The 25,288-nt window shown below is 45.1% G+C and overlaps 1 protein-coding gene across 1 annotated transcript in view; it reads right to left on the bottom strand.

Moving 5' to 3' along the window:
• Window positions 1–24,346, bottom strand: part of LOC124040687 (potassium channel subfamily T member 1-like) — a 35,447-nt gene extending 11,101 nt beyond the window's left edge. The window contains exons 1-9 of the mRNA XM_046357761.1: window positions 24,252–24,346; window positions 23,254–23,333; window positions 22,900–22,999; window positions 17,706–17,886; window positions 13,017–13,153; window positions 12,685–12,752; window positions 9,570–9,606; window positions 6,328–6,439; window positions 4,554–4,655 (exon numbers count right to left, since the gene is read on the bottom strand). Of these exons, the coding sequence (XP_046213717.1) occupies window positions 4,554–4,655; window positions 6,328–6,439; window positions 9,570–9,606; window positions 12,685–12,752; window positions 13,017–13,153; window positions 17,706–17,886; window positions 22,900–22,999; window positions 23,254–23,333; window positions 24,252–24,346 (912 nt within the window). The remainder of the gene's footprint in view (window positions 1–4,553; window positions 4,656–6,327; window positions 6,440–9,569; window positions 9,607–12,684; window positions 12,753–13,016; window positions 13,154–17,705; window positions 17,887–22,899; window positions 23,000–23,253; window positions 23,334–24,251) is intronic.
• Window positions 24,347–25,288: the final 942 nt, after the last annotated feature.

Here is a 25,288-nt window from a genome sequence, read left to right as displayed (position 1 = left end):
CCAAAACAACAGGTGTAAAAGGTGAACGAAAAATCAAAAAAGAAATGGTCTCACTATGGTTACCAGATACAGTGAGGGTTAAAGGTAGTGTTTCACATAATATACTGGGGAGAGGACTACCATCCAAGGCGAACATGACCGTGGGCTCCCCTAACTGTCTGAGAGGAATGTCATGTTCCAGAGCCCAGGCTTCGTCCATAAAACAGCCCTCCGCCCCAGAGTCTATTAATGCACTGCAGGAAGCTGCCGATCCGGTCCAGCGTAGATGGACCGGTAAGGTAGTACAGGTACTTGACGGAGAGGACCGTCTAGTAGCGCTTATCAGTCGCCTTCCGCCTACTGATGAGCTCTGGCCTTTAACTGGACATGAAATGACAAAATGACCAGCGGAACCGCAATAGAGACAGAGGCGGTTGGTGATTCTCCGTTCCCTCTCCTTAGTCGAAATGCGAATACCCCCCAGCTGCATGGGCTCAACGCCAGAGTCAGTGGGGAAAGATGGTAGTGTCGGAGAGAGGGGAGACACAGTTAACGCGAGCTCTCTTCTATGAGCTCGGTGACGAAGATCTACCCGTCGTTCAATGCGAATAGCGAGTTCAATCAAAGAATCCACGCTGGATGGAACCTCCCGAGAGAGAATCTCATCCTTAACCTTAGCGTGGAGTCCCTCCAGAAAACGAGCGAGCAACGCCGGCTCGTTCCAGTTACTGGAGGCAGCAAGAGTGCGAAACTCTATTGAGTAATCCGTTATGGATCGATTACCTTGACATAGGGAAGACAGGGACCAGGAAGCTTCTTTCCCAAAAACTGAACGATCAAAAACCCTTATCATCTCCTCTTTAAAGTTCAGATAATTGTTAGTACACTCAGCGCTTGCCTCCCAGATAGCTGTGCCCCACTGCCGAGCCCGACCAGTAAGGAGTGATATGACGTAGGCAATCCGAGCTCTCTCTCTTGAGTATGTGTTGGGTTGGAGAGAGAACACTATATCACACTGGGTGAGAAAGGAGCGGCACTCCGTGGGCTGCCCGGAGTAACAAGGTGGGTTATTAACCCTAGGTTCCGGAGGCTCGGCAGACCAGGAAGTAACAGGTGGCACGAGACGAAGACTCTGGAACTGTCCAGAGAGGTCGGAAACCTGAGCGGCCAGGTTCTCCACGGCATGACGAGCAGCAGACAATTCCTGCTCGTGTCTGCCGAGCATGGCTCCCTGGAACTTGACGGCAGTGTTACGAGCGTCTGTAGTCGCTGGGTCCATTCTTTGGTCGGATCCTTCTGTTATGCGGGTGAATGAGGACCCAAAAGCGACTTGGCAAAAACAGAGTCTTTATTCCAGTAAAGGAAATAGGCAATACTCCTAGATAAATCGGAGCAGAAAACAAAACATAAAAAACTAATTCCACTCGTAGTGACGAGGACAGACTGGAGACTTGACCATAAACTGTAGGTTGCCTCGGGAAGGCACCGACCGTAGCAGACTCAGACACCTGCTCACACGCAGCATCTGAGGGAAACAAGACACGACAGGGCGAGACAAAGACACAGCACGGTGAACAATATACAAGGATCCGACAGGACAGAAACGGAAAACAAGGGGAGAAATAGGGACTCTAATCAGAGGGCAAGATACGGAACAGGTGTGAAAAGTTTAGATGATTGAGTAGGGGAATAGGAACAGCTGGGAGCAGGAACGGAACGATAGAGAGAAGAGAGAGAGGGAGGGAGAGAGAAAAAGGGAACGAACCTAATAAGACCAGCAGGGGGAAACGAACAGAAGGGAAAGCAAAATGACAACACAATATAAGACAAAACATGACACCCGCACGCCTGACCAGCATCACCACCCTGGATGGTTCCAACCTTGAATATGTGGACATCTATAAGTACCTAGGTGTCTGGCTAGACTGTAAACTCTCCTTCCAGACTCATATCAAACATCTCCAATCGAAAATCAAATCAAGAGTCGGCTTTCTATTCCGCAACAAAGCCTCCTTCACTCACGCCGCCAAACTTACCCTAGTAAAACTGACTATCCTACCGATCCTCGACTTCGGCGATGTCATCTACAAAATTGCCTCCAACACTCTACTCAGCAAACTGGATGCAGTTTATCACTGTTCCATCCGTTTTGTCACTAAAGCACCTTATACCACCCACCACTGCGACTTGTACGCTCTAGTCGGCTGGCCCTCGCTACATATTCGTCGCCAGACCCACTGGCTCCAGGTCATCTACAAGTCCATGCTAGATAAAGCACCGCCTTATCTCAGTTCACTGGTCACGATGGCAACACCCATCCGTAGCACGCGCTCCAGCAGGTGTATCTCACTGATCATCCCTAAAGCCAACACCTCATTTGGCCGCCTTTCGTTCCAGTTCTCTGCTGCCTGTGACTGGAACGAATTGCAAAAATCGCTGAAGTTGGAGACTTTTATCTCCCTCACCAACTTCAAACATCTGCTATCTGAGCCGCTAACCAATCGCTGCAGCTGTACATAGTCTATCGGCAAATAGCCCACCCATTTTTACCTACCTCATCCCCATACTGTTTTTATTTATTTACTTTTCTGCTCTTTTGCACACCAATATCTCTACCTGTACATGACCATCTGATCATTTATCACTCCAGTGTTAATCTGCAAAATTGTAATTATTCGCCTACCTCATGCCTTTTGCACACAATGTATATAGACTCCACTTTTTTTTTCCTAATTGTGTTATTGACTTGTTAATTGTTTACTCCATGTGTAACTGTGTTGTCTGCTCACACTGCTATGCTTTATCTTGGCCAGGTCGCAGTTGCAAATGAGAACTTGTTCTCAACTAGCCTACCTGGTTAAATAAAGGTTAAATAAAATAAAAAATAAAAAAGCAGTAAGTAACATTCTTATCTTCTCTGCTGCTGTAAAGACCAGGTGGATCCTGCTGTACAGAACAGGTGGGTCCTGCTGTATAGAACAGGTGGGTCCTGCTATATAGAACAGGTGGGTCCTGCTGTACAGAACAGGTGGGTCCTGCTGTATAGAACAGGTGGGTCCTGCTATATAGAACAGGTGGGTCCTGCTGTACAGAACAGGTGGGTCCTGCTGTATAGAACAGGTGGGTCCTGCTGTATAGAACAGGTGGGTCCTGCTGTATAGAACAGGTGGGTCCAGCTGTATAGAACAGGTGGGTCCAGCTGTATAGAACAGGTGGGTCCTGCTGTACAGAACAGGTGGGTCCTGCTGTACAGAACAGGTGGGTCCTGCTGTACAAAACAGGTGGATCCTGCTGTACAGAACAGGTGGGCCCTGCTGTACAGAACAGGTGGGTCCTGCTGTACAAAACAGGTGGGTCCTGCTGTACAGAACAGGTGGGTCCTGCTGTATAGAACAGGTGGGTCCTGCCTGGTTACCTGGTAGAGGAGAGTGTCCAGCTGTACAGAACAGGTGGGTCCTGCCTGGTTACCTGGTAGAGGAGAGTGTCCAGCTGTACAGAACAGGTGGGTCCTGCCTGGTACCTGGTAGAGGAGAGTGTCCAGCTGTACAGAACAGGTGGGTCCTGCCTGTTACCTGGTAGAGGAGAGTGTCCAGCTGTACAGAACAGGTGGGTCCTGCCTGGTTACCTGGTAGAGGAGAGTGTCCAGCTGTACAGAACAGGTGGGTCCTGCCTGGTTACCTGGTAGAGGAGAGTGTCCAGCTGTACAGAACAGGTGGGTCCTGCCTGGTTACCTGGTAGAGGAGAGTGTCCAGCTGTACAGAACAGGTGGGTCCTGCCTGGTACCTGGTAGAGGAGAGTGTCCAGCTGTACAGAACAGGTGGGTCCTGCCTGGTTACCTGGTAGAGGAGAGTGTCCAGCTGTACAGAACAGGTGGGTTCTGCCTGGTACCTGGTAGAGGAGAGTGTCCAGCTGTACAGAACAGGTGGGTCCTGCCTGGTTACCTGGTAGAGGAGAGTGTCCAGCTGTACAGAACAGGTGGGTCCTGCCTGGTACCTGGTAGAGGAGAGTGTCCAGCTGTACAGAACAGGTGGGTCCTGCCTGGTTACCTGGTAGAGGAGAGTGTCCAGCTGTACAGAACAGGTGGGTCCTGCCTGGTACCTGGTAGAGGAGAGTGTCCAGCTGTACAGAACAGGTGGGTCCTGCCTGGTTACCTGGTAGAGGAGAGTGTCCAGCTGTACAGAACAGGTGGGTCCTGCCTGGTTACCTGGTAGAGGAGAGTGTCCAGCTGTACAGAACAGGTGGGTCCTGCCTGGTTACCTGGTAGAGGAGAGTGTCCAGCTGTACAGAACAGGTGGGTCCTGCCTGGTTACCTGGTAGAGGAGAGTGTCCAGCTGTACAGAACAGGTGGGTCCTGCCTGGTACCTGGTAGAGGAGAGTGTCCAGCTGTACAGAACAGGTGGGTCCTGCCTGGTTACCTGGTAGAGGAGAGTGTCCAGCTGTACAGAACAGGTGGGTCCTGCCTGGTTACCTGGTAGAGGAGAGTGTCCAGCTGTACAGAACAGGTGGGTCCTGCCTGGTTACCTGGTAGAGGAGAGTGTCCAGCTGTACAGAACAGGTGGGTCCTGCCTGGTTACCTGGTAGAGGAGAGTGTCCAGCATGCTGATACTGAAGACCCTCCCTGCAGCAAACGGCAGGCGAAACATGAAGGCCAGGTTGGAGCCTTTCTCCCGCTCTTTCTAATAAATAACAATACATTTTATTTGTAGAGCTCTTTTCAACACATGCAAGAATCACAAAGCTCTTTTAGCTCCCATAGACATGTAACAGGGGGACAGAAACACAAACATACTTATCCCACTCGGCACACAGTCAGTTCAACATCTAGTTCTGATTTACTTTTGGTTGAGTTGTCATCTAACGTGAATTCAACACAAAAAAATCACCGTCATTGAATTTAGGTTCAAAGTTGGGTAAAATCCAATCAGTATTCCACGTTGATTCAATGTCATCACATTGAATTATTTGGATGAGATAATGTGGAATACATTTTATTCAACCAGTTTTTGCCCAGTGGGATGTTAGGGCAGTGTTCTGCAAACCTTTCCTTGAATAAACCAGTCTATTGCATTACAGTATAACCGGATTCAACTGGTCACCTAATCATCAAGTCCTTCGGGTGTTACAACTGGAACGGATCAAATAGGGGTGCTCAAGAAGAGGTTAGGATATTTGAAAGAGAGAGATCGCCACCTGGTGGTCGATACTGATACGAGGTGGAAGATGCACCGCAACAGGATATTTGAAAGAGATAGACCGCCACCTGGTGGTCGATACTGATACGAGGTGGAAGATGCACCGCAACGGGAACGATATTGATATCTTATTAAGGAAAGGATGCCTACGCATAACATAAAACCCCTCATATTACCCCTGAAAATGTTACATAATATATATGTGTCTATGAATGGGAATAATAATTTCTCTTAGAAAAAAAGATCCAAGGTCTGGTGTTGTTTGAGAGGCTGTGGAAAAATACTATGCTTGTACTGTATGTACTGTCCAGTCTTCACATAATGATTGTTTAACCTTCTCTTCCTTTGCTTAGAAGACGACTCAATGTATATTTAGTACCAGGGTTGGGGTCAATTACATTTCAATTCCAGTCAATTCAGAAAGTAACCCAAATTCCAATTATACATGTTTACATTTACATTTACATTTAAGTCATTTAGCAGACGCTCTTATCCAGAGCGACTTACAAATTGGTGCATTCACCTTATGACATCCAGTGGAACAGTCACTTTACAATAGTGCATCTAAATCTTAAAAGGGGGGGGGGGTGAGAGGGATTACTTATCCTATCCTAGGTATTCCTTAAAGAGGTGGGGTTTCAGGTGTCTCCGGAAGGTGGTGATTGACTCTGCTGTCCTGGCGTCGTGAGGGAGTTTGTTCCACCATTGGGGGGCCAGAGCAGCGAACAGTTTTGACTGGGCTGAGCGGGAACTGTACTTCCTCAGTGGTAGGGAGGCGAGCTCCCACCACTCCCTACCACTGTTCTGTTTCTAATTGAAAAGCATTGAAGATCATTTGAGTTTCAGTCTACTTTCTCAATTGACTGGAATTGACTCCAACCCTGGTCCATGGCCTTTGCTACTGCAGACAAGAATAACTAGTTGTTAACTTTGCATTTATAGAGCTAGACACATCTACATAGTTTGGGCTGGGAAGACGTATTAAAGAGCAGCATACTGAACAGTCGACAACACGCCTTTTCATTTACGCTTGAGTTGACATCTTCCGGGGACATTGCTTTAAAAATGCTAATTGTCAGCTGTCTTTCTCTATAACGCGCCTTGGACTGAAACTCGGCCTTGAAGTACAGATGGTGTACATTCAGTGACGGCTTACCTTCTCCAGTTTAGAGAGAGCCAGAGAGTACCGGTCCTGAGCTCTGAACTGCATAAACCTCATGTTGGCGGGGTGGGTCAGCTCGGTGATGATACTGAGACTGGAGAACAACCTGGATGAGAAGAAACACAATATAGCGGAGGTTAACTGAACAAAATTAAACAGAACATCACGCGGGCAGGACAAAATGTCAACGTTGTAATCAACTGTGAAAATACACTGAGTAGACCAAACATTAGAAACACCTTCCTAATATCTACAAGGTGTCGAAAGCGTTCCACAGGGATGCTGGCCCATGTTGACGCCAATGCTTCCCACAGATGTGTCCAGTTGGCTGGATGTCTTTTGGGTGGTGGACCATCTTGATACAGTCTTTTGGGTGGTGGACCATCTTGATACAGTCTTTTGGATGGTGGACCATCTTGATACACACGGGAAACTGTTGAGGGTGGAAAAAAACGTGCATTCGGAAAGTATTCAGACCCCTTCCCTTTTTCTACATTTAGTTACTTTCAGCCTCATTCTAAAATGGATTAAATAAAAAAATGTCCTCATCAATCTACAGACAATACAACATAATGACAAAGATAAAACAGGTTTTTAGAATATTTCTTCTAATTTATTAAAAATAATAAACAGAAATACCTTATTTATATGTGTATTCAGACCCTTTGCTATGAGACTCGAAATTGAGCTCAGGTGCATCCTGTTTCCATTGATCTTCCTTGAGATGTTTCTACAACCTGATTGGAGTCCACCTGTGGTAAATTCAATTGATTGGACATGATTTGGAATGGCACACACCTGTCTATATAAGGTCCCATAGTTGAAAGTCGAAGGATTGTCCGTAGAGCTCCGAGACAGGATTGTGTCGAGGCACAGATCTGGGGAAGGGTACCGAACAATTTCTCCAGCATTGAAGGTCCCCAAGAACACAGTGGCCTCCATCATTCTTAAATGGAAGATGTTTGGAACCATCAAGACTCTTCTTAGAGCTGGCCGCCTGGCCAAACTAAGCAATCGAGGGAGAAAGGTGTAACAGTATAATTTTAAACTGTCCCCTCGCCCATACCCAGGCGCGAACCAGGGACCTTCTGCACACAACGACAACAGTCACCCTCGAAGCATCGTTACCCATCGCTCCACAAAAGCTGCGGCCCTTGCAGAGCAAGGGGAACTACTACTTCAAGGTCTCAGAGCAAGTGATGTAACCGATTGAAACGCTATTTAGCGCACACCGCTAACTAAGCTAGCCGTTTCACATCCGTTACAAAGGCATTGGTCAGGGAGGTGACCAAGAACCCGATGGTCACTCTGACAGAGCTCCAGAGTTCCTCTGTGGAGATGGGAGAACCTTCCGGAAGGACAATCATCTGCAGCACGGAATGGACTGGGAGACTAGTCAGGATTTAGGGAAAGATGAACAGAGCAAAGTAGAGAGAGATCCTTGATGAAAACCTGCTCCAGAGTTCTCAAGACATCTGACTGGGGCGAAAGTTCACTTAAACAGGACAACAACCCTAAGCACACAGCCAGCACAATGCAGAGTTGCTTTGGGACAATGCTCTGAATGTCCTTGAGTGGCCCAGCCAGAGCCTGTACATGAACCCAATCGAACATCTCTGGAGATACCTGAAAATAGCTGTGCAGCAACACTCCCCATCCAACCTGACAGAGCTTGAGAGGATCTGCAGAGAAGAATGGGAGAAACTCCCCAAATACAGGTGTGCCAAGCTTGTAGCGTCATACCCAAGAAGACTTGAGGCTATAATTGCTGCCAAAGGTGCTTCAACAAAGTACTGAGTAAAGGGTCTGAAAACGTTTTATTTCTAAAAACCTGTTTTGCTTTGTCATTATGGGGTATTGTGTGTAGATTGATGAGGGGGAAAAAACGATTTAATCAAATTTAGAATAAGTCTGTAACGTAACAAAATGTTGAAAAAGTCAACAGGCCTGAATACTTGCAGAATGCACAGTACTAACGTACTCCGTTCAAAGGAACTTCAATATTTTGTCTTGCCCGTTCACCCTCTGAATGGCACACAATCCATGGCTCAATTGTCTCAATGATTATTATTATTTTGTTAACCTGTCTCTTCCCCTTCATCTACACTGATTGAAGTGGATTTAACAAGTGACATCAATAAGGGATCATAGGTTTCACCTGGATTCACCTGGATTCACCTGGTCAGTCTATGTCATGGAAGGAGCAGGTGTCCTTAATGTTTTGTATACTCACTTAAATTAATGACTGGATGAGATAAATAACTATGACTTAATAGCCTAGCTAATAAATGCCAATCCAGGATTAGCACTATTTAGTGAACAACTGATACTACCGTATATACTAGCTACCCAATTAAACAATAAGGCACGAGGTGGTGTGGTATATGGCCAATTTACCACGGCTAAGGTTGCGTTTGGCCTGGATATAGCCCTTAGCCGTGGTATATTGGCCATATACCACAAACCCCAGAGGTGCCTTATTGCTATTACAAACTGGTTACCAACGTAATTAGAGCAGTACAAATAAATGTTTTGTCATACCCGTGGTATGCGGTCTGATATACCACCCAGTTTAAAATATAGCTTATATAATAACAGTGGGAGCAATTCATGAAACATTAACCCCATATCAAAGTGTTTCAATGTTTGTGCAAGCTTCTACGTTGTCTGGTGAAAATTAGAAAGTGAGTTGACATTTTTGATTAATTGTCTGACAACAAGAAAGCAATCAGAAAACAAATGGATTCCCTGATGCAGTGTGGCAAGGTTGCCAAGGAAACTAGCTCTGAAGTGTGTACATTAATCTACATGTTTGAAAAAAATCACTGTCATATAATTAATCTTTGAAACCCACCTATAAAATGTTAATCTGTGTTTAAAGATTTAGTAAAATATTAGCCTGTATGACACTTTTGATATCATAGAAATGCCTGCATAAAATGTGTGAAAATGTGGTCCAGTATATTGGATTATACAATAGTTTGACCGAAGGTGAAAACCATGACAGTGACTTTGGTACCCATGTCTGTACATTGATAGGGGTTGAGGTACCTGAACAGTGTCTGCACATTGATAGAGGTTGAGGTACCTGAACAGTGTCTGTACATTGATAGGGGTTGAGGTACCTGAACAGTGCCTGTACATTGATAGGGGTTGAGGTACCTGAACAGTGTCTGCACATTGATAGGGGTTGAGGTACCTGAACAGTGTCTGTACATTGATAGGGGTTGAGGTACCTGAACAGTGTCTGCACATTGATAGAGGTTGAGGTACCTGAACAGTGTCTGCACATTGATAGAGGTTGAGGTACCTGAACAGTGTCTGTACATTGATAGGGGTTGAGGTACCTGAACAGTGTCTGCACATTGATAGGGGTTGAGGTACCTGAACAGTGTCTGTACATTGATAGGGGTTGAAAACTCTAGTCATTGGCGACTCCATTACCCGCAGTATTAGACTTACAACGAATCATACAGCGATCATACACTGTTTACCAGGGGGCAGGGCTACCGACGTTAAGGCTAATCTGAAGATGGAGCTGGCTAAAGCTAAAACTGGCGAGTGTAGAGAGTATAGAAATATTGTTATCCACGTCGGCACCAACGATGTTAGGATGAAACAGTCAGAGATCACCAAGCGCAACATAGCTTCTGCGTGCATATCAGCTAGAAAGATGTGTCGGCATCGAGTAATTGTCTCTGGCCCCCTCCCAGTTAGGGGGAGTGATGAGCTCTACAGCAGAGTCTCACAACTCAATCGCTGGTTGAAAACTGTTTTCTGCCCCTCCCAAAAGATAGAATTTGTAGATAATTGGCCCTCTTTCTGGGACTCACCCACAAACAGGACCAAGCCTGACCTGCTGAGGAGTGACGGACTCCATCCTAGCTGAAGGGGTGCTCTCATCTTATCTACCAACATAGACAGGGCTCTAACTCCTCTACCTCCACAATGAAATAGGGTGCAGGCCAGGCAGCAGGCTGTTAGCCAGCATAGTGGAGTCTGCCACTAGCACAGTCAGTGTAGTCAGCTCAGCTATCACCATTGAGACCGTGTCTGTGCCTCGACCTAGGTTGGGCAAAACTAAACATGGCGGTGTTCGCCTTAGCAATCTCACTAGGATAAAGACCACCTCCATTCCTGTCATTACTGAAAGAGATCATGATACCTCACATCTCAAAATAGGGCTACTTAATGTTTAGGTCCCTTACTTCAAAGGCAATTATAGTCAATGAACTAATCACTGATCATAATCTTGATGTGATTGGCCTGACTGAAACATGGCTTAAGCCTGATGAATTTACTGTTTTAAATGAGGCCTCACCTCCTGGCTACACTAGTGACCATATCCCCCGTGCATCCCGCAAAGGTGGAGGTGTTGCTAACATTTACGATAGCAAATTTCAATTTACAAAAAAAGACGTTTTCGTCTTTTGAGCTTCTAGTCATGAAATCTATGCAGCCTACTCAATCACTTTTTATAGCTACTGTTTACAGGCCTCCTGGGCCATATACAGCGTTTCTCACTGAGTTCCCTGAATTCCTATCGGACCTTGTAGTCATAGCAGATAATATTCTAATCTTTGGTGACTTTAATATTCACATGGAAAAGTCCACAGACCCACTCCAAAAGGCTTTCGGAGCCATCATCGACTCAGTGGGTTTTGTCCAACATGTCTCTGGACTCACTCACTGTCACAGTCATACGCTGGACCTAGTTTTGTCCCATGGAATAAATGTTGTGGATCTTAATGTTTTTCCTCATAATCCTGGACTATCGGACCACCATTTTATTACGTTTTGCAATTGCAACAAATAATCTGCTCAGACCCCAACCAAGGACCATCAAAAGTCGTGCTATAAATTCACAGACAACACAAAGATTCCTTGATGCCCTTCCAGACTCCCTCTGCCTACCCAAGGACGCCAGAGGACAAAAATCAGTTAACCACCTAACTGAGGATGTCAATTTAACCTTGCGTAATACCCTAGATGCAGTTGCACCCCTAAAAACTAAAAAAATGTCTCATAAGAAACTAGCTCCCTGGTACACAGAAAATACCCGAGCTCTGAAGCAAGCTTCCAGAAAATTGGAACGGAAATGGCGCCACACCAAACTGAAAGTCTTCCGACTAGCTTGGAAAGACAGTACCGTGCAGTACCGAAGAGCCCTTACTGCTGCTCGATCATCCTATTTTTCTAACTTAATTGAGGAAAATAAGAACAATCCGAAATTCCTTTTTGATACTGTCGCAAAGCTAACTAAAAAGCAGCATTCCCCAAGAGAGGATGACTTTCACTTTAGCAGTGATAAATTCATGAACTTCTTTGAGGAAAAGATTATGATTATTAGAAAGCAAATTACGGACTCCTCTTTAAATCTGCGTATTCCTCCAAACCTCAGTTGTCCTGAGTCTGCACAACTCTGCCAGGACCTAGGATCAAGAGAGACGCTCAAGTGTTTTAGTACTATATCTCTTGACACAATGATGAAAATAATCATGGCCTCTAAACCTTCAAGCTGCATACTGGACCCTATTCCAACTAAACTACTGAAAGAGCTGCTTCCTGTGCTTGGCCCTCCTATGTTGAACATAATAAACGGCTCTCTATCCACTGGATGTGTGCCAAACTCACTAAAAGTGGCAGTAATAAAGCCTCTCTTGAAAAAGCCAAACCTTGACCCAGAAAATGTAAAAAACTATCGGCCTATATCGAATCTTCCATTCCTCTCAAAAATTTTAGAGAAGGCTGTTGCGCAGCAACTCACTGCCTTCCTGAAGACAAACAATGTATACGAAATGCTTCAGTCTGGTTTTAGACCCCATCATAGCACTGAGACGGCACTTTTGAAGGTGGTAAATGACATTTTAATGCCAGAGAGAACAACAGACAAACAGACAGGCAGATGGAGGTCTACTGGTGTGGGTGATTCAGTAGAGGCTGCTGAGGGGAGGACGGCTCATAATAATGGCCGGAACGGAGCAAATGGAATGGCATCAGACACCTTGACACCATGTCTTTGATATATTTGATACCATTCTACTGATTCCACTAAAGTCATTACCACGAGCCCATTCTCTCCAAATAAGGTTCCACTAACGTCCTGTGGGCTGAATAGAAGAGGAAAAAGCTGTACCTTTAATAATATGACTGGCTAAAATGCCTTTGGTATTAGCAAGTTAATGAATATTAATTTAGTCTCAATCAAACAAAGAAACGGACAGGCCACAGGTCAGTTCAGCCAAATGCCTGGTAGGCTGGACCCTCTTTAGGCCAGTGGGCTGGTTTCTTGGTCCCAGTCTGCCCCTGATTTAACTAACAAAACTGTAGTGGTAATAGTAACAAATGTACGTACTGCGGCGGTGCGGACCACCTCACAGCGACTGCTTAGGATGAAACAAGCCTCTGCATTGTCCATTCTGGAAAAGAAGGACAACCACTGTACTGAGTGGGTACATCTCAATACTCCACAGTGGCTTCCTCTCCTTATCTCCTCTTCAACTGTATAACTACCCACATTGATCTGAAAACAGAAGAGGTTGATGCCTATTTCCTATCCAGTATTGGCTTTCACCAGTTCAGCTCTTCCACATAAGTGCAGTTGAAGGAAAGGTGACTAAAGACCAAAAGAGAGGAAACTGTTTCAGCGGATTGAGACGCAGCCCTTGGTGTTGGTGACTCACTTGGCTCGTATGAGGTCCTGGTCCTTGAGGGCCGATCCCTGGAGGTAGATGACCCGCTGGGACCACAGGGGGATCTGGAGCACCCGGCGCACCTGGGCGTCCATCTCTGTTGGACACAGGATGATGACATAGTAGTCCTGGATAGACAGGAAGGCAGAGGAACAGTCTGGGTCGTGTTCATTCGGCACCAAATGGAGCAAAAAGGACAGAAACAGCAAGGGACTACCTGGGCTTGTTCAATAACAAATGCAAAATGATGTTGCAAAGTGTTTTAAAACCTTTCTTGCGTTCCCCAAATTATCAAGAACAGAGGAAACACACACAGCTGCTCAAACTGACCAATAACGCCCAGCAGAGGAACACATTACCAGTATGTAATGAATGCGCTAAACCATTCTCAAATCAATCTGAGGCTTTAATATATGACCAAATGCATACAGTTCACCCAATCCAACACATTTATGACTATTGATCTTTTATCACTGCATTCTTACATCCTGGTCCTATAGAATCAAATCAAATCAAATTTTATTTGTCACATACACATGGTTAGCAGATGTTAATGCGAGTGTAGCGAAATGCTACTGAATGTTAAAGTGGCTAGTGATATATTTACATCATTTCCCATCAATTCCCATTATTAAAGTGGCTGGAGTTGAGTCAGTGTCAGTGTCAGTGTGTTGGCAGCAGCCACTCAATGTTAGTGGTGGCTGTTTAACAGTCTGATGGCCTTGAGATAGAAGCTGTTTTTCAGTCTCTCGGTCCCAGCTTTGATGCACCTGTACTGACCTCGCCTTCTGGATGATAGCAGGGTGAACAGGCAGTGGCTCGGGTGGTTGATGTCCTTGATGATCTTTATGGCCTTCCTGTAACATCGGGTGGTGTAGGTGTCCTGGAGGGCAGGTAGTTTGCCCCCGGTGATGCGTTGTGCAGACCTCACTACCCTCTGGAGAGCCTTACGGTTGAGGGCGGAGCAGTTGCCGTACCAGGCGGTGATACAGCCCGCCAGGATGCTCTCGATTGTGCATCTGTAGAAGTTTGTGAGTGCGTTTGGTGACAAGCCGAATTTCTTCAGCCTCCTGAGGTTGAAGAGGCGCTGCTGCGCCTTCTTCACGATGCTGTCTGTGTGAGTGGACCAATTCAGTTTGTCTGTGATGTGTATGCCGAGGAACTTAAAACTTGCTACCCTCTCCACTACTGTTCCATCGATGTGGATAGGGGGGTGTTCCCTCTGCTGTTTCCTGAAGTCCACAATCATCTCCTTAGTTTTGTTGACATTGAGTGTGAGGTTATTTTCCTGACACCACAATCCGAGGGCCCTCACCTCCTCCCTGTAGGCCGTCTCGTCGTTGTTGGTAATCAAGCCTACCACTGTTGTGTCGTCCGCAAACTTGATGATTGAGTTGGAGGCGTGCGTGGCCACGCAGTCGTGGGTGAACAGGGAGTACAGGAGAGGGCTCAGAACGCACCCTTGTGGGGCCCCAGTGTTGAGGATCAGCGGGGAGGAGATGTTGTTGCCTACCCTCACCACCTGGGGGCGGCCCGTCAGGAAGTCCAGTACCCAGTTGCACAGGGCGGGGTCGAGACCCAGGGTCTCGAGCTTGATGACGAGCTTGGAGGGTACTGTGGTGTTGAATGCCGAGCTGTAGTCGATGAACATCATTCTCACATAGGTGTTGTCCAGATGGGTTAGGGCAGTGTGCAGTGTGGTTGAGATTGCATCGTCTGTGGGCGGTAAGCAAATTGGAGTGGGTCTAGGGTGTCAGGTAGGGTGGAGGTGATATGGTCCTTGACTAGTCTCTCAAAGCACTTCATGATGACGGAAGTGAGTGCTACAGGGCGGTAAGTCGTTTAGCTCAGTTACCTTAGCTTTCTTGGGAACAGGAACAATGGTGGCCCTCTTGAAGCATGTGGGAACAGCAGACTGGTATAGGGATTGATTGAATATGTCCGTAAACACACCGGCCAGCTGGTCTGCGCATGCTCTGAGGGCGTGGCTGGGGATGCCGTCTGGGCCTGCAGCCTTGCGAGGGTTAACACGTTTAAATGTCTTACTCACCTCGGCTGCAGTGAAGGAGAGACCGCATGTTTTCGTTGCAGGCCGTGTCAGTGGCACTGTATTGTCCTCAAAGCGGGCAAAAAAGTTATTTAGTCTGCCTGGGAGCAAGACATCCTGGTCCGTGACTGGGCTGGATTTCTTCCTGTAGTCCGTGATTGACTGTAGACCCTGCCACGTGCCTCATGTGTCTGAGCCGTTGAATTGAGATTCTACTTTGTCTCTGTACTGACGCTTAGCTTGTTTGATAGCCTTGTGGAGGGAATAGCTGCACTGTTTGTATTCGGTCATGTTACCAGACACCTTGCCCTGATTAAAAGCAGTGGTTCGCGCTTTCAGTTTCACGTGAATGCTACCATCAATCCACGGTTTCTGTTTAGGGAATGTTTTAATCGTTGCTATGGGAACGACATCTTCAACGCACGTTCTAATGAACTCGCACACCGAATCAGCGTATTCGTCAATATTGTTATCTGATGCAATACGAAACATATTCCAGTCCACGTGATGGAAGCAGTCTTGGAGTGTGGAGTCAGCTTGGTCGGACCAGCGTTGGACAGACCTCAGCGTGGGAGCCTCTTGTTTTAGTTTCTGTCTGTAGGCAAGGATCAACAAAATGGAGTCGTGGTCAGCTTTTCCAAAAGGGGGGCGGGGCAGGGCCTTATATGCGTTGCGGAAGTTAGAATAACAATGATCCAAGGTTTTTCCACCCCTGGTTGCGCAATCGATATGCTGATAAAATTTAGGGAGTCTTGTTTTCAGATTAGCCTTGTTAAAATCCCCAGCTACAATGAATGCAGCCTCCGGATAAATGGTTTCCAGTTTGCAAAGAGTTAAATAAAGTTCGTTCAGAGCCATCGATGTGTCTGCTTGGGGGGGATATATACGGCTGTGATTATAATCGAAGAGAATTCTCTTGGTAGATAATGCGGTCTACATTTGATTGTGAGGAATTCTAAATCAGGTGAACAGAAGGATTTGAGTTCCTGTATGTTTCTTTCATCACACCATGTCTCGTTAGCCATAGGGCATACGCCCCGCCCCTCTTCTTACCAGAAAGATGTTTGTTTCTGTCGGTGCGATGCGTGGAGAAACCCGTTGGCTGCACCGCCTCGGATAGCGTCTCTCCAGTGAGCCATGTTTCCGTGAAGCAAAGAACGTTACAGTCTCTGATGTCCCTCTGGAATGCTACCCTTGCTCGGATTTCATCAACCTTGTTGTCAAGAGACTGGACATTGGCAAGAAGAATGCTAGGGAGTGGTGCACGGTGTGCCCGTCTCCGGAGTCTGACCAGAAGACCGCCTCGTTTCCCTCTTTTTCGGAGTCGTTTTTTTGGGTGGCAGCATGGGATCCATTCCGTTGTCCTGCTTGTAAGGCAGAACACAGGATCCGCGTCGCGAAAACCATATTCTTGGTCGTACTGATGGTGAGTTGACGCTGATCTTATATTCAGTAGTTCTTCTCGACTGTATGTAATGAAACCTAAGATGACCTGGGGTACTAATGTAAGAAATAACACGTAAAAAAACAAAAAACTGCATAGTTTCCTAGGAACGCGAAGCGAGGCGGCCATCTCTGTCGGTGCCGGAAGTAAACAGCTACAGTGTGTGCATTTTCCCCATCCCAGTACGGGCACACCTGATTCAGATGATCAACTAATCATCAAGCCCTGATTAGTTGAGTCAGGTGTGTTAGTACTGCTAGCTGGGACAGAGCTGTGGGTCTCCAGGACTGTACTAGCAAAAACGCTGCTTCAACAGAACATTGAAAATGTGTCCATACAAAAGGCCACGGTAAATTTCAGCTATTGTCTTCAGTAAGGCAATCTGTTTACAAGGAGAATAGCAAAACAGCAGCAGAATGTATACTGTTGGCCTACCAAGACCATGGGTCAGCAGAATGGATACTGTTGGCCTTCCAAGGCCATGGGTCAGCAGAATGGATACTGTTGGTCTACCAAGACCATGGGTCAGCAGAATGGATACTGTTGGCCTTCCAAGACCATGGGTCAGCAGAATGGATACTGTTGGTCTACCAAGACTACCAAGACTATGGGTCTACTATATTATACTTGTCTAGTTCAGCTGATTCCCTACTCACAAAAATATGATGGGTTATGCATTCTATCGATTTGGCATTTCCTATAGTAGATGTCCTAACATTAGTCCAGTTGATTTCCCTTTCGAAAACATATGGGAGTGTGGTAATAGTGTGTGTGTGTGTGTGTGTGTGTGTGTGTGTGTGTGTGTGTGTGTGTGTGTGTGTGTGTGTGTGTGTGTGTGTGTGTGTGTGTGTGTGTGTGTGTGTGTGTGTGTGCTTGCGTGCTTGCGTACTTGCACTTGTGTGTGTGTGTGTGTGTGTGTGTGTGTGTGTGTGTGTGTGTGTGTGTGTGTGTGTGTGTGTGTGTGTGTGTGTGTGTGTGTGTGTGTGTGTGTGTGTGTGTGTGTGTGTGTGTGTGTGTTGCGTGCTTGCGTGCTTGCACTTGTGTGTGTGTGTGTGTGTGTGTGTGTGTGTGTGTGTGTGTGTGTGTGTGTGTGTGTGTGTGTGTGTGTGTGTGTGTGTGTGTGTGTGTGTGTGTGTGTGTGTGTGTGTGTGTGTGTGTGTGTGTGTGTGTGTGTGGCCATCACTCTCACCTGTATGGGCAGCACCACCAGGGCTACAGAGATCATGATGATCACCAGCAGCTTGGAGGGCCACACGTTGGGCGTGACGTCGCCGTAGCCCACTGTGGAGAAGGTGACGACGCAGAAGTACCAGGAGTCGAACACCGTCAGCTTCTTGCCCGCCCGCTCCAGGTGCTGGAAGCCACAGATGCTACCAGGATACAGGAAGCATTAACACAGGGGCTAGGAAGGGAGTGGTGTCACTGGAAAATTTGGAGCCGGTTTCCCAGATACAGAATAAGCTAAGTCTTGGACTTAATTTTTCGTTGGAGATTCCCCAAGACTAGACTTACTCTGTGTCCGGGAAATGGTCTACTGGTGTCTACATTGAAACATACTGTATGAAGTGGGTCAAGATAAACTCCCGTCGCTACACACAGGGTCGGTTTCCTGGAGAGAGATTAAGTGGACTAAAAAGCCCTTCCAATGGAAATTCTCCATTGAGATATTTATACCAGGACTAGGCTTAATCTGTGACCCAGAAAACCGCCCCATAAGGTTTTTTAATCGAGAAGAAACATGAATCTACAAGCTTTGCAACTGAACACCCTATACAGTAAATAGTCACTGGTATCTTCTCAAATGCCTCTGCAACATACATCATGGTTAATAACGGTATGCTGCATGGGATATATCTGAGGACGTACTTATTGACAAAAATCCTCTGCTGTGTTTTTCAGTTTGAATGTCAGTCATGTATTGACATAGGAAGTAGCAACACATGACCTTTGATCCCACTGGTCCGGGAAATGTATTAGTAAGACTTGGCCTCTCTACTGTGGACATGATGGATTTTTGGGGGGAGGGAATGAAGCAATGTTGTCATTCCTGTAAACCTGTATTTACCAGCCAGAACAAACATACCTTTACAGGAATATTCTGTCCACACAGACAGAAGTGTCTCAACCTGACACACTTCAATGTTGCTACTTAATTTAATCTGTTTTTGTTTTGTTTGCATCATATACAGCACATCTTAATATATCTATAACAGATACGTTGTGTTGAGAAACTGATGGATTACCAGGTGTGTGTGTGTGTGTGTGTGTGTGTGTGTGTGTGTGTGTGTGTGTGTGTGTGTGTGTGTGTGTGTGTGTGTGTGTGTGTGTGTGTGTGTGTGTGTGTGTGTGTGTGTGTGTGTGTGTGTGTGTGTGTGTGTGTGTGTGTGTGTGTGTGTGTGTCACCATGAGCATTGCTTTATTACCATACAGGGACAGAGACAAACATTACAATCACACACACACACACACACATTGTGTGCAGGGCAGCAAATGGCACCACTGAGATCACTTAGAGGTCATTATCCCCAGGGAAATCAGCTCAGATGAGATAGTCAGACCACAGCACACTCAGAAGAGCTTTTAGCATTGCTTTCACTATCAGCCACTGCGAACCAGCATCTCTTATACTGTGCAAATACTAGAATGACTTTATAGGATTAATAGAAAACAGTGTCTTAGATAACATGACTAATTGCCACCCTTTCATTTCACTACCATCTGGCCTATTGACTGACTGTCTACAGGAAGGATGACAGGCAGACAGGAATGAAGGCAGACAGGAAGGACAGACAGACAGAAGGACAGACAGATACATAGACTGACAGAAGGACAGACAGACACACAGACAGACAGAAGGACAGACAGACAGACTTCCACAGGTGTCAGGCACTACAGTAGACCTCAAAGAGTAACAAGACACTATTACCACACTGAAAAGCAACAGCAACAGCAACATTGTTCTAGCATTATACCTTAGAAAAGTCTCTTCATTCAAAGACTCAATCATGGACACTCTTACTGACAGTTGTGGCTGCTTTGTGTGATGTATTGTTGTCTTTGCCTTCTTGCCCTTTGTGCTGTTGTCTGTGACCAACAATGTTTGTACCCTGTTTTATGCTGCTACCATGTTGTGTTGCTACCATGTTGTGCTGCTACCATGTTGTGCTGCTACCATGTTGTGCTGCTACCATGTTGTGCTGCTGCCATGTTGTGTTGTTACCATGTTGAAGTCATGTGTTGCTGCCATGCTATGTAATTGTCTTAGGTCTCTCTTTATGTAGTAGTGTGGTGTCTCTCTGGTCATGATGTGTGTTTTGTCCTATATTTGTATTTGTAATCCCAGCTCCAATCTTACATATGGGTGGTCCTGGGAATCATACCCACTTTTGTGGCATTGCAAGCACCTTGCACTACCAACTGAGTTTACAGAGGACCTTCTCTTTAGCTTTTATTTAACAATCGATTAGATGAGGGTAGATTAAACACTAACCAGTCAATCTTTAAAAATATGTACGTTTGATTGGGGCATCCCCAGCTATAAGGAAAACAAAAAGATGGCCAATTAATGAACAACAATGTCTAACTGTGCAGAATACTATTGAATAAAAATACATTCACAGTCATGTTTTTATTGTCACATGCACAAGTACAGTGAAATGCCTTTCTTGCTTTCCAAACAATGCAGTAATCAATATCAGTAGTACTATAAAAAATAAATTTAGCGTAGCCTAGTGGTTAGAGCGTTGGACTAGTAACCGGAAGGTTGCAAGTTCAAACCCCCGAGCTGACAAGGTACAAATCTGTCGTTCTGCCCCTGAACAGGCAGTTAAACCACTGTTCCCAGGCCGTCATTGAAAATAAGAATGTGTTCTTAACTGACTTGCCTGGTTAAATAAAGGTTAAAAAATAATAATAATAATAAAAAAAAGTAGAACAGTAACACACAAGAAATAGAAGACTGGTGGACGACTGCGAGTAAACTGACAGTATATACAAATATTATCCTTTTATCACAACTTACTAAAGTACACAACAACCCGACTCTTATTCGCTTATGTTTCCAGATGAGATGACTTTATTGCACGAGAGTTTTTACAAAGCTTAAATAAGTAACCCAACTAAAGCGACACTGACTAAAAGTCAAGAGCACACCCATAGTCAGCCACTAGATGCAACAGGTTTTCTTTCCCACATCACCACAAATCAAATCAAATCAAATCAAATGTTATTTGTCACATACACATGGTTAGCAGATGTTAATGCGAGTGTAGTGAAATGCTTGTGCTTCTAGTTCCGACAATGCAGTGATAACCAACAAGTAATCTAACTAACAATTCCAAAACTACTGTCTTATACACAGTGTAAGGGGATAAGGAATATGTACATAAGGATATATGAATGAGTGATGGTACAGAGCAGCATACAGTAGATGGTATCGAGTACAGTATATACATATGAGATGAGTGTGTAGACAAAGTAAACAAAGTGGCATAGTTAAAGTGGCTAGTGATACATGTATTACATAAGGATGCAGTCGATGATGTAGAGTACAGTATATACATATGCATATGAGATGAATAATGTAGGGTAAGTAACATTATATAAGGTAGCATTGTTTAAAGTGGCTAGTGATATATTTACATCATTTCCCATCAATTCCCATTATTAAAGTGGCTGGAGTTGGGTCAGTGTCAATGACAGTGTGTTGGCAGCAGCCACTCAATGTTAGTGGTGGCTGTTTAACAGTCTGATGGCCTTGAGATAGAAGCTGTTTTTCAGTCTCTCGGTCCCAGCTTTGATGCACCTGTACTGACCTCTCCTTCTGGATGATAGCTGGGTGAACAGGCAGTGGATCGGGTGGTTGATGTCCTTGATGATCTTTATGGCCTTCCTGTAACATTGGGTGGTGTAGATGTCCTGGAGGGCAGGTAGTTTGCCCCCGGTGATGCGTTGTGCAGTCCTCACTACCCTCTGGAGAGCCTTACGGTTGAGGGCGGAGCAGTTGCCGTACCAGGCGGTGATACAGCCCGCCAGGATGCTCTCGATTGTGCATCTGTAGAAGTTTGTCAGTGCTTTTGGTGACAAGCCAAATTTCTTCAGCCTCCTGAGGTTGAAGAGGCACTGCTGCGCCTTCTTCACGACGCTGTCAGTGTGAGTGGACCAATTCAGTTTGTCTGTGATGTGTATGCCGAGGAACTTAAAACTTGCTACCCTCTCCACTACTGTTCCATCGATGTGGATAGGGGGGTGTTCCCTCTGCTGTTTCCTGAAGTCCACAATCATCTCCTTAGTTTTGTTGACGTTGAGTGTGAGGTTATTTTCCTGACACCACAATCCGAGGGCCCTCACCTCCTCCCTGTAGGCCGTCTCGTCGTTGTTGGTAATCAAGCCTACCACTGTTGTGTCGTCCGCAAACTTGATGATTGAGTTGGAGGCGTGCGTGGCCACGCAGTCGTGGGTGAACAGGGAGTACAGGAGAGGACTCAGAACGCACCCTTGTGGGGCCCCCGTGTTGAGGATCAGCGGGGAGGAGATGTTGTTGCCTACCCTCACCACCTGGGGGCGGCCCGTCAGGAAGTCCAGTACCCAGTTGCACAGGGCGGGGTCGAGACCCAGGGTCTCGAGCTTGATGACGAGCTTGGAGGGTACTATGGTGTTGAATGCCGAGCTGTAGTCGATGAACAGCATTCTCACATAGGTATTCCTCTTGTCCAGGTGGGTTAGGGCAGTGTGCAGTGTGGTTGAGATTGCATCGTCTGTGGACCTATTTGGGCGGTAAGCAAATTGGAGTGGGTCTAGGGTGTCAGGTAGGGTGGAGGTGATATGGTCCTTGACTAGTCTCTCAAAGCACTTCATGATGACGGAAGTGAGTGCTACGGGGCGGTAGTCGTTTAGCTCGGTTACCTTAGCTTTCTTGGGAACAGGAACAATGGTGGCCCTCTTGAAGCATGTGGGAACAGCAGACTGGTATAGGGATTGATTGAATATGTCCGTAAACACACCGGCCAGCTGGTCTGCGCATGCTCTGAGGGCGCGGCTGGGGATGCCGTCTGGGCCTGCAGCCTTGCGAGGGTTAACACGTTTGGTTAACACAGACATGGTTATGATGTCCTTGATTGACAGTGGATTCTAACATTTTCAACATGTTCTGTGCATTCACTTTCTCTGTTTCCAGGCATAGAAATAAAAGTGTTAGAATCATTGTCTTTGAGAATTGATGTGGCATGGTTTAGTACTGCTAATGACTGATACTTCTACATTCTCTTCGAGTTATCCCTTTTTTTCTTCTATTGGAGTTATAAAAAGCTACATTTCCGTGACAATTCATTGAACTCCACGTGGTATGTAAATGCACCTACGACACATGGAATGAATGTCCTTACCAGCCATGTCCTTCGGATGGGTCGTCTGTCAACACACGACACATGTATAGGGCACAGCTCAGGACCTTTATGGAGAAGTCGAACACTCGTCTTCTCAGGCCTGGGAGACAGAGAGACAGAGAGGTTATAATGTCGTACTTAGGGTCAGGAGTACTTCCTCACCATGTGACTTGACCAGGAGAACATCTGGGTCCCTTAGTTATAACAGGTTCAACAGTTATAACCAATGCTATTTGTTACTGATGCAAAAGGTGTATTTTGCCCTCTTTAAAAAAGTACAAATAATATTTAGGCACAGAATATAGTGTAGTTCGACTGTGACTAACGTTAGACGTTTAAAAAAAGATGACTTACTTGATCTTTGGTTTTTGATGAAGAACAGTTTACGTCTCTCTTTGAAAGTACTTTCATTGGCGTAAAATTCTACTTGCACCCTTGGGGAAACAATAGATATAAATTGTTTCTGTAAATAAAATGAATAATGTCATATTTACAATTTTTGGAGCATGGCTAATGCTGGGTATTAACATTTTACTGCAGTATTAACATTTTACTGCAGTATTAATATTTTACTGCAGTATTAACATTTTACTGCAGTATTAACATTTTACTGCAGTATTAATATTTTACTGCAGTATTAACATTTTACTGCAGTAGGCTAAATCAGGGTCACACAGAATGATTCTTGGTGGTCTTAAACAAATCTACCTTGGAAAAAAAAGTATACACCTCACACACATAGTCATGGGCTTACAAAAAACAAGACACATGTACCATGTCAGATATAGAGTTTAAATGTATTCAGTTTTGAGTTTGCATCCCAATATTACACTTTATATAGATCACAAAAGAATGAAATATAACAAAACCATTTGATATAGAAACACCAGTTTTCAGCGGTTTAAAACAAATCATGTTTATTAATGATTCAATTATGAATAACATTCCACACATGAAAAGAAAGGGCTACACAAGTGCAAAGATTCCACAGGTACAAACTCTAAATAAACTTTGACCCTGGACTATCAACTACTGCTGTATGCCGATCATAGTCTCATTCCCTTCTTATGCCAGCACCATGACACTCTAGGTCTTTATACAAATGTAACCCCCACAGATACATTTGTTCTAAGGGGTGCACCACTAGCTTAGTCATTCTCTTCCCCTCTCCAACTGCACTTTGAAAAACACAGAATCACAACACAAAATCTACTATTGTATTGAAAAAGTAAAAATGTTTTTTTATTTTTTTATTCCACGAACCTTACATTTTCTACTAGCTACAACAATGTTTAACCACGTCATTTAAAAAATAATTGTAGTTAACATGATGTCAAATAAACGGAACCTACCTGTCATCATTTAGTAAATTCTGGTCCCCGAGGAGTAAGTCTCTGAATCTATACTTCGGGGGAAGAGGGGGTACTTCGCTCTCCAAATCAACCATAGTTCTCCTCTGCTGTAGCTACATCAGCCAAAAGAAAAATCCAAATCTGAAATGTACACTTTTATGACTGTATTTTAGAACAATTGTTGTTGTGCACAAAAGGTGTGTCTTCTCACTCCCAGCGCTCGAAAAGACTGCATACATCACACAAATGATGTTACATTATTTGGAAAACAAGGAAGCAGCTATAGGCTAATTATTCAAAATCGTCCCATTTGTGAGCATCCTTGGCCGTGCATGTGCGACTACACCCAAAGTCCAATTGCATCATTCTATAACGTCTTGAGACGCTTTGCGTGGGTATCAGTGTCCGCAACATCTGAAGCGCACATTGCAGTCACTGGAGTCGTCGGTTTAGTGGTGATGATGATTAAGGATGATTTAAATATATACAGAGCCTTCAGAAAGTATTCACACCCCTCGACTTTTCCCACATTTTGGTGTGTTTAAGCCTGCATTTAAAATGGATTTAATTGGATACATTTCTTTTGACAAATTAATAAAAAAAGGAAAAGCTGAAATTTCTTGAGTCAACAAGTATTCAACCCCTTTTTTTCTGGCTAAATAAGACCAGGAGTAATAATTAGCTTAAAAAGTCACATAATAAATTGCATGGACTCACTCTGTCTGCAATAATTGTCTTTTACAAGATTTTGAATGACTACCTCATCTCTGTACTCCACACATACAATTATCTGTAAGGTCCCTCAGTTGAGCAGTGAATTTCAAACACAGATTCAACCACAAAGACCAGGAAGGTTTTCCAGTGCCTCACAAAGAAGGACACCTAGAGGGGTAAAAAAAAGCAAACATTGAATATCCCTTTGAGCGTGATGAAGTTATTAATTACACTTTGGATGGTGTATCAATACACCCAGTCCTACCTAACTTAGTTGCCGGAGAGGAAGGAAACCAGTTAAAACAGTTACAGAGTTTAATGGC

This window comes from Oncorhynchus gorbuscha, linkage group LG08 (assembly GCF_021184085.1).
Source record: "Oncorhynchus gorbuscha isolate QuinsamMale2020 ecotype Even-year linkage group LG08, OgorEven_v1.0, whole genome shotgun sequence".
Taxonomy (NCBI): Eukaryota; Metazoa; Chordata; class Actinopteri; order Salmoniformes; family Salmonidae; genus Oncorhynchus; species Oncorhynchus gorbuscha.
Note: the sequence above shows the minus strand (reverse complement) of the source record. Positions and strands in the feature narration are given on the sequence as shown.